General features: G+C 37.9%; 1 protein-coding gene across 1 annotated transcript; it reads left to right on the top strand.

The window, feature by feature from the left end:
- The first annotated feature begins 7,620 nt into the window (after positions 1-7,620).
- Positions 7,621-8,379, top strand: LOC118054991 (polyubiquitin). The gene has a single exon (XM_035066770.1). It carries the CDS (start codon positions 7,621-7,623, stop codon positions 8,377-8,379), a length of 759 nt encoding a protein of 252 aa, XP_034922661.1.
- Positions 8,380-10,125: the final 1,746 nt, after the last annotated feature.

Raw genomic sequence — 10,125 nt, 5'->3', positions numbered from 1 at the left:
GTGCAAGCTTCCTAGAATATCACAATCATAATCGTAAACCTATCTAGATATACATGTACAGCCGGCCCCGATGGAACAAAACACAAATAAACAAAAGTTGCAGTTTCATGCAAGCACCAGAACCTCATGCTCAGTACCAGTGGAGCTTTCTCGCCAACAACTCTCGTCTGAGCACTTTCAAATGCGCGATCTGATTTCGATCCAAAGCACCATGCCGGGGCACGGCCATTCCGATCTTATCAGCCAATAGAATCAAGGATAATGATCTTGGAGGATGGTTGAAAACGTGCAATTCAAATGATTCTGATATGATTATCTTCGTTAATGCGTCCGCATCGAAGTTGCCTTCCCTGTGAGCATGCTGAAGGAAGCAATTCCATTCCCGACTAACGTAGCTTTGACGTTCCAATATCACCGCCTCAATCTGATTCTTGGGTCGACGGGTTAGTTGATTGCGAATTCTGTTGAACCACGCTCTCCGAATCAGATTCCACGATAACCCTCTTGAGCCCCTTATCCCAAGCCAACTTCAATGCTTCTCGGACAGCCAGCAACTCGGATTCAAAGGCAGATCCAGATTTGACTCTGGAAGAGAAACCGAGCAGCCATACTCCATGTTCGTCTCTGCAGACCCCAGCAACTGACGATCTTGAACAGTTATATTTATAACTTGCGTCAGTGTTGAGTTTGACAAACCCTAGAGGGGGTTTTTTTCCAGTGAATCCCAGTGTTTGTGACGGGAAAGAAGTGAGGAGGTGGATGGCAGTAGAGAGGAGGACGACGCACCAAGATAGGGTTTGGAGGGGGGGAATGGATGAATGAAATTGGCGACGGCGGGGGAAGAAAGAAGGGGTTCATACTCACGAACAAGATTGAAACAAGATGGGAGAAAGTCGCAGATTTACAAAGAAAAACTTAGGGTGAAGAAAGAAAATCAGAGTGGAGGTATTGTGGTAGTAATTAGAAACTGTAAAGGATAGGAGTGAATATAGATATAAAGATTTTAGTTAATCCTTAACCAGTATGGATTAGGTTTGCATTTCAGAAAGCAAGATGGAGTTTTGTTTTTATATATATATATATATATATATAACAAAAGGGAAGAGATATGTAAAGGAAAGTCCTTAAAAGCCAAAAGAGAGAAGCAGCCGCGACATCAAAATAAGCATGCAATGCGTTATTAATTAGTGGCCAACTTTGGCAATATTGCTGCTTGGTTCAATTATTTTACTTCATTCTCTTTTAATTCTAACTATATTTGCTAACGAGATTCTATAATTTCTGGCATTAAATTAAACTGCGAATCTCCAAATCTTTAGCTAAACCTATTTGAGAAAAATTGTTTGTCTTGAAGACAACACAATGCATGGTGCTCGCTATTAACCACAAGGAAGAATGAGGAACATCTGTTTCAACCCAACATTTCCTACTATTCGATCAAACAAACATCAACACTGTATCATACATATATAATATAAGAGAAAGCGAAGGAATCCATTGTAACAACAAATAATGATTTTCTTATTAACTGATCAACAATATTCGTCCAGATGTGAATAACCTGTGCAAGCTTCCTAGAATATCACAATCATAATCGTAAACCTATCTAGATATACATGTACAGCCGGCCCCGATGGAACAAAACACAAAATAAACAAAGTTGCAGTTTCATGCAAGCACCAGAACCTCATGCTCAGTACCAGTGGAGCTTTCTCGCCAACAACTCTCGTCTGAGCACTTTCAAATGCGCGATCTGATTTCGATCCAAAGCACCATGCCGGGGCACGGCCATTCCGATCTTATCAGCCAATAGAATCAAGGATAATGATCTTGGAGGATGGTTGAAAACGTGCAATTCAAATGATTCTGATATGATTATCTTCGTTAATGCGTCCGCATCGAAGTTGCCTTCCCTGTGAGCATGCTGAAGGAAGCAATTCCATTCCCGACTAACGTAGCTTTGACGTTCCAATATCACCGCCTCAATCTGATTCTTGGGTCGACGGGTTAGTTGATTGCGAATTCTGTTGACCACGCTCTCCCGAATCAGATTCCACGATAACCCTCTTGAGCCCCTTATCCCAAGCCAACTTCAATGCTTCTCGGACAGCCAGCAACTCGGATTCAAAGGCAGATCCAGATTTGACTCTGGAAGAGAAACCGAGCAGCCATACTCCATGTTCGTCTCTGCAGACACCCAGCAACTGACGATCTTGAACAGTTATATTTATAACTTGCGTCAGTGTTTGAGTTTGACAAACCCTAGAGGGGGTTTTTTTCCAGTGAATCCCAGTGTTTTGTGACGGGAAAGAAGTGAGGAGGTGGATGGCAGTAGAGAGGAGGACGACGCACCAAGATAGGGTTTGGAGGGGGGGAATGGATGAATGAAATTGGCGACGGCGGGGAAGAAAGAAGGGGTTCATACTCACGAACAAGATTGAAACAAGATGGGAGAAAGTCGCAGATTTACAAAGAAAAACTTAGGGTGAAGAAAGAAAATCAGAGTGGAGGTATTGTGGTAGTAATTAGAAACTGTAAAGGATAGGAGTGAATATAGATATAAAGATTTTAGTTAATCCTTAACCAGTATGGATTAGGTTTGCATTTCAGAAAGCAAGATGGAGTTTTGTTTTTATATATATATATATATATATAACAAAAGGGAAGAGATATGTAAAGGAAAGTCCTTAAAAGCCAAAAGAGAGAAGCAGCCGCGACATCAAAATAAGCATGCAATGCGTTATTAATTAGTGGCCAACTTTGGCAATATTGCTGCTTGGTTCAATTATTTTACTTCATTCTCTTTTAATTCTAACTATATTTGCTAACGAGATTCTATAATTTCTGGCATTAAATTAAACTGCGAATCTCCAAATCTTTAGCTAAACCTATTTGAGAAAAATTGTTTGTCTTGAAGACAACACATGCATGGTGCTCGCTATTAACCACAAGGAAGAATGAGGAACATCTGTTTCAACCCAACATTTCCTACTATTCGATCAAACAAACATCAACACTGTATCATACATATATAATATAAGAGAAAGCGAAGGAATCCATTGTAACAACAAATAATGATTTTCTTATTAACTGATCAACAATATTCGTCCAGATGTGAATAACCTGTGCAAGCTTCCTAGAATATCACAATCATAATCGTAAACCTATCTAGATATACATGTACAGCCGGCCCCGATGGAACAAAACACAAATAAACAAAGTTGCAGTTTCATGCAAGCACCAGAACCTCATGCTCAGTACCAGTGGAGCTTTCTCGCCAACAACTCTCGTCTGAGCACTTTCAAATGCGCGATCTGATTTCGATCCAAAGCACCATGCCGGGGCACGGCCATTCCGATCTTATCAGCCAATAGAATCAAGGATAATGATCTTGGAGGATGGTTGAAAAACGTGCAATTCAAATGATTCTGATATGATTATCTTCGTTAATGCGTCCGCATCGAAGTTGCCTTCCCTGTGAGCATGCTGAAGGAAGCAATTCCATTCCCGACTAACGTAGCTTTGACGTTCCAATATCACCGCCTCAATCTGATTCTTGGGTCGACGGGTTAGTTGATTGCGAATTCTGTTGACCACGCTCTCCGAATCAGATTCCACGATAACCCTCTTGAGCCCCTTATCCCAAGCCAACTTCAATGCTTCTCGGACAGCCAGCAACTCGGATTCAAAGGCAGATCCAGATTTGACTCTGGAAGAGAAACCGAGCAGCCATACTCCATGTTCGTCTCTGCAGACCCCAGCAACTGACGATCTTGAACAGTTATATTTATAAACTTGCGTCAGTGTTGAGTTTGACAAACCCTAGAGGGGGTTTTTTTCCAGTGAATCCCAGTGTTTGTGACGGGAAAGAAGTGAGGAGGTGGATGGCAGTAGAGAGGAGGACGACGCACCAAGATAGGGTTTGGAGGGGGGGAATGGATGAATGAAATTGGCGACGGCGGGGGAAGAAAGAAGGGGTTCATACTCACGAACAAGATTGAAACAAGATGGGAGAAAGTCGCAGATTTACAAAGAAAAACTTAGGGTGAAGAAAGAAAATCAGAGTGGAGGTATTGTGGTAGTAATTAGAAACTGTAAAGGATAGGAGTGAATATAGATATAAAGATTTTAGTTAATCCTTAACCAGTATGGATTAGGTTTGCATTTCAGAAAGCAAGATGGAGTTTTGTTTTTATATATATATATATATATAACAAAAGGGAAGAGATATGTAAAGGAAAGTCCTTAAAAAGCCAAAAGAGAGAAGCAGCCGCGACATCAAAATAAGCATGCAATGCGTTATTAATTAGTGGCCAACTTTGGCAATATTGCTGCTTGGTTCAATTATTTTACTTCATTCTCTTTTAATTCTAACTATATTTGCTAACGAGATTCTATAATTTCTGGCATTAAATTAAACTGCGTATCTCCAAATCTTTAGCTAAACCTATTTGAGAAAAATTGTTTGTCTTGAAGACAACACATGCATGGTGCTCGCTATTAACCACAAGGAAGAATGAGGAACATCTGTTTCAACCCAACATTTCCTACTATTCGATCAAACAAACATCAACACTGTATCATACATATATAATATAAGAGAAAGCGAAGGAATCCATTGTAACAACAAATAATGATTTTCTTATTAACTGATCAACAATATTCGTCCAGATGTGAATAACCTGTGCAAGCTTCCTAGAATATCACAATCATAATCGTAAACCTATCTAGATATACATGTACAGCCGGCCCCGATGGAACAAAACACAAAATAAACAAAGTTGCAGTTTCATGCAAGCACCAGAACCTCATGCTCAGTACCAGTGGAGCTTTCTCGCCAACAACTCTCGTCTGAGCACTTTCAAATGCGCGATCTGATTTCGATCCAAAGCACCATGCCGGGGCACGGCCATTCCGATCTTATCAGCCAATAGAATCAAGGATAATGATCTTGGAGGATGGTTGAAAACGTGCAATTCAAATGATTCTGATATGATTATCTTCGTTAATGCGTCCGCATCGAAGTTGCCTTCCCTGTGAGCATGCTGAAGGAAGCAATTCCATTCCTGACTAACGTAGCTTTGACGTTCCAATATCACCGCCTCAATCTGATTCTTGGGTCGACGGGTTAGTTTGTAGGGTTTAGGGTGACTTTCAGGCGCCAACTAATTATTGTTTCTTTACTACCTCTATAGAGACCACATTCTTGCAGTTCTTATTGTCTATGATCAAAGTGCATTCTTTGTCTTTAATGGTGCATGTAGAGCGGGAGATATTATTATGCCTCAAATCCTTATCTGAATCACCCTTGAAAGTTAACAAACTCTTTTTTATCATAAGGGTAATACTGTCATCTCCACGTAGAACACCCTTATCATTGTCTATATCATTTTCGTTGTAAATGAAATTTACGGGCTCTTCCTCTACTAGTAGATTCTTTCTTAAATGACTCTCTAGTTTGCTACATTTTCTAATATGAGAATACAGTGTCCCACTACACTAGTACATTTCAAACAACGAAGTATAAAGCTAGAACCTTGCCCTTTTGCCCATTGATTTTGTTGATTCGTCCTAGTCTGGTTGGTGGTATGTCTTGGATCACTATTGCATTCTTTATTATTATGTTCTCTCCTAAAATTTCTACTAACAGTCCTATCAACTTGCCTTTTCTCCACCGTTAGAGCTCTTTGATACGCTTATGAAAATATTCATAAGGCTTGAAGATGTAGTACATCCTAAATAGATTGACATAGACCACTAAGATATCTTGCCACTAGTTGCTCCTCTATTTCTGCCAGATTATTCATAAAAACTAGTTGGTAGAACTCATCAGTGTATAGTTGTTGATAGATTTACCTCTTTGTTTTAGTATGTGGAGCCTTTGCTATAGAGTTTGAGAGTAGCCAAAAGGAATAAATTTGCTCTCATGTTCTTCTTCTTCTTATCCTAATAATTGATTCTAGCTTTTCCTTGTCTCTCTCGTTTCTTCTTTAACTCCTTCCACCAAGAAGATGCCATGTCTTTTAATCTAACTGAAATCAATTTACATATGTTCAAGCACTTTCTTGTACTAAAAAATCCTCTCAATCTCGTTCAACTGATTTATGAATTATTTTGCCTATAAAGTTAATGAAAACTCAGGAGTTTTGACATGAAAGCCAAAATGCCAAGATTTGTTCTCTTCTCGCTCAAAGGGTTGTCTCCTCTAAATTCGCCTCTGATTTTTAGTATTGGCTAGGGACCTTCGGTCACTCTCCTATTCCTACTCATGCCGCTTATGAACTCATAGGTCCCTCTCCTCTAGCCTATGGGTTAATTTTGTGATCTGCTTTAGCATATCTTGGATGACGAGCTCCTAGACATTCCTCTCTCAAAGGGGGGCTCCTCATCCCCTTCTTGGCCACACCTTGTTCCATGACCTTTTCCCATGTTTTGTTAGTGCACATAATAGAAAACAAATTCTCTTCAATAGGATTACAACAATAGCAAGTAATAAATCTAGGATAGTTTGGGTTTGATACCAACTAATGTAGGTGAAAGTTAAATATAATAATTAAACAAAGAACACAATATTTTATTTTCTCTAAAATAATGATAATCAAATTTGTCTCTTTAGAAGGTTTACAAAGTCATAAATAAGCCAAAAACCCTACCTCAACTAGGAAACAAAAACAAATATTAGAACTTATAAATGAAAGAAGCATAAAATCTAAAATAAGAAGGAAATCTAAAAATAAGAAAGACCAAAAATAAAAAGAAAAATCACATAAACTACCAAAATCGAGGGGTCTCAACTAAATTTGTGATATCTAGAGATCTGATGGTCTATGTAATGATACAATAGCTACTATAGGGAAAACTGCTTTTTAAAACTCCTGTAAAAATATGAGCATGATCTAATAGTGGAATGAAAGGTTATGCTCCTTTTGAGTCGTTGTTTTGGTTTGGTGCAACAAGACCTCCTCTTAGGTTTTGATCTATCTCACTAGTCTATAAATATATCTTTTAAGTCATCCACATAATCTATTTAGGGTAGATTCTTATCTGATTATGACAAATTCATACTTAACTGCTTAGAACCACTTGTTTTCGCAAGCTTGACTACATGAGAAAGATTCTTTTCTTTTTTGATATTAAAGGCAGCTGTAATACGGCAGCAGGGGGATTTTTTTGTATATAAATATGGCCCATTAAGGACAACAGAAAAAATTTCAACCAGTACTTTTTGATGATCATCAGTTTGTTAATATGACAGTTAACATCTCTGAGGTCCTTTCAGGACCACCATTTAAAATCAACAAATAGTTTCAATCTGTTATTGGTTTGAGGCATGACTGAAAGACATGAAAAATACAACTAGAAGTTAAATTCTGTGTTTGTATGAGATAGGCATACATATTTGCCTGCTTGTTCTGTTTCAGGAATACATGTTGCATGAATTCTTGCTTGTGGACCATATACAAAATGCTTCCAGTGAGAATTTAACCATACAAATAGTTTTTCTCACTCTCTTAACATGAGTTTTATAGCTATTTACTCCTCATTTTTATGAACTTGAAACATCCAACGCTAATTATTGTCATTCTTATAATATCACTTCACATAAAAAGCTGGAACAAGATGAAGGTCATTATTGTTGCTGGTGCACGGGAATTTCTCTTAGAAATTGGCTTACAAGATCCTGTTCTTGATATCAAAAGAAGGATTCAACAACTCGTGGGTGTGCCTGTGGCTGCACAAATTCTTGCTGTATCAGGTTGGGAGTTGGTTGATGGACTAGACATGGAAGACTATCCCATTGTCAATGATGGGACAAGAATTGAACTCACCATCAAACCAATGATGCCAGCATTTAGCAGCTACTGTGGTAAGATTCAAATCATAGTGAAATTTTCAGCAAGACAGATCAATATAGAGGTTGACAGAACAGATACGGTGCGTAGCCTGAAGGAAAAAATCCACATTTTTGATGGCACGCCAATCAAAAGGATGTCTCTTTTCTTTTCTGGGGTGGAGCTCGATGAAGATTTTCGCAACCTCAGCGAGTATGGAATCCATGAATTCTCTGAGATCGTTGTGTTCCTCAAAACCATGACTCGTATAAGGGATGATCCTCCCTCAAGAAAGCTAAGTATAGTGGTGCAAACTTCATCTTGTTTGCTCAATGCAGCATGCATTCCTTTGGAAATGAAAGACTCAAGCACTGTTAATGATATGAGGCAACTTCTTTTGAGCAGAAAAATCCTCCCTCAAGACGATTATTTGTTTATACACAAGCAAAGGATCATGCGTGACAGTTGCAGCCTTAGGTGGCATGGTGTTGATAATGATGATTCTCTTTATGTGTTCAAGGGAACAGTTAGTGGTAGTGGATACTGAGTTGCTTGAAGTTCTGCAATTATGGTTGCAAAACTAAGTCCAAGTGGAGATTTTGTAGCTTCTTTTTTCTAATAAGTTTATTACAACATGAGGACTAGTGTCCCTTGCAATTGTCTCTTTATTAACATAAATCTTGACCATTGATAAGCATGTCAAGATTTGCTTGTGCTTTGATAACAATTGGATCATAGCCAATTAAGGATATTTAATATCAGGCCTGAGTAAAATAACAGCAAATTTTATGATATTCACGGAATAATTTCTCATAATTACTTCCAATAGAGAGATAAATACCAGATTTGATTTTCTTTGTCATCATTTATCTATATATTTTTAAAATGATACTATTCATATTTTATTATAAAATTTTCTGCAAAATAGCAGCAATTAAGGGGAGGGCGGGTTGGTGATTCTCAAGAACATCTCAGCTTATAAAATAAAATTAAGCACTGTAAATTTGAGATTGCTATCGGAAGTGAAACCCAAAGTGAAATTTTATTGCTTTATTGATAGAAATGGATAGCTATCATCTCAAATACAACATATTTTGGAAAGGAAAAAAAAGCTTATGATCCTACTAAGAACGTTTTGCTATCATTAGTTCATATAATAGTTTATCCTTCAACCTCTTATGCCATACTATTAAGTATTTTCTTCCATCTACTTGACCAAAAACATAAAGACTGTCAAATTCCTTCTCCTTTTATTCGCACCGATTCGAAAACTATGCCTGTTCTAAGTAAGAATTAATGAGGCTAGGAATGATCAGAAGAAGATTCATCCGTATCCAGCGGATCAAAGAAGAGGTAGATATGAGATCCATCTTGAACTCCACAATCAACTAAAGATGCCCCATCTCCTTCTTCATTTATCAAATGATTTTGTTTGTTATCGAGAAACAGGATCAAACGATCTTGAGGCAGCTTTTGCTGTGCTTCAATCTCTTTCTTGAGGTCAGCAACCGTAGCATCATCGTCCACTTGAATGTAGAAAAGGGTTCCTGTCAAAATCTCCACCGCCACTCTCATTTTAAAAGCCAAATCTTTTTGCTCATCTCTGACAACTACTTAATCTCATCCGAGAGGAGAGGATCGGGCAACCTTGTATGACATGAAGGTGTTCACGTTTGCTGCATTGTTCAAGTTAGTTTGTACTATGTAGCATGCTTATGCTATGAGTTAATTTGAATGAAATATCGCATGCCTACAAGTACGGGATTCTGCATATTGAATTAGGCATGCTACAAAGTGCAAGTTCAGTGAGTTTTATCACAAGGAAAATCTCGTGAAATCTATAATGGGATTTCTTATTAACTATGTATAGAAAACTATAAATGATAAATCTAAAAACTATGGGCATTCAATGCTCGGCATTGTATTCTATAAAAAGATGTGTGTTATTTATATATTTATTAACTTTAGAATCTGTAAAATTAGTTAAGATATATAAAAATTAGTCTAAATATCTATGTTAATAAAAAAAAAATAGTCTAGAGTTCAAATCTTACTTAATTACTGTTGTATCCAACAATTTATAAGCATGTTGTGGCAGGTGAGAGGCATGATGGCAGGTCATGAAAGCTGAACAAGGAAATATTATTACATTAATGCAGGTAAATAGGAGACATCGTATGATAATTAACAAAATCAAGCCTTCAATGGCAGTTATTGGTACCCAATCGATGTCTAGCGGTCTCTTAAGAGCTCTCAGGCTCTCAGCTCTGAGCCCTGGAGCTTCTCCAACGTC

The sequence above is a fragment of the Populus alba genome, chromosome 17 (assembly GCF_005239225.2).
Source record: "Populus alba chromosome 17, ASM523922v2, whole genome shotgun sequence".
In the NCBI taxonomy this organism is placed as follows: domain Eukaryota; kingdom Viridiplantae; phylum Streptophyta; class Magnoliopsida; order Malpighiales; family Salicaceae; genus Populus; species Populus alba.
This window is presented reverse-complemented; position numbering and strand designations above follow the sequence as displayed.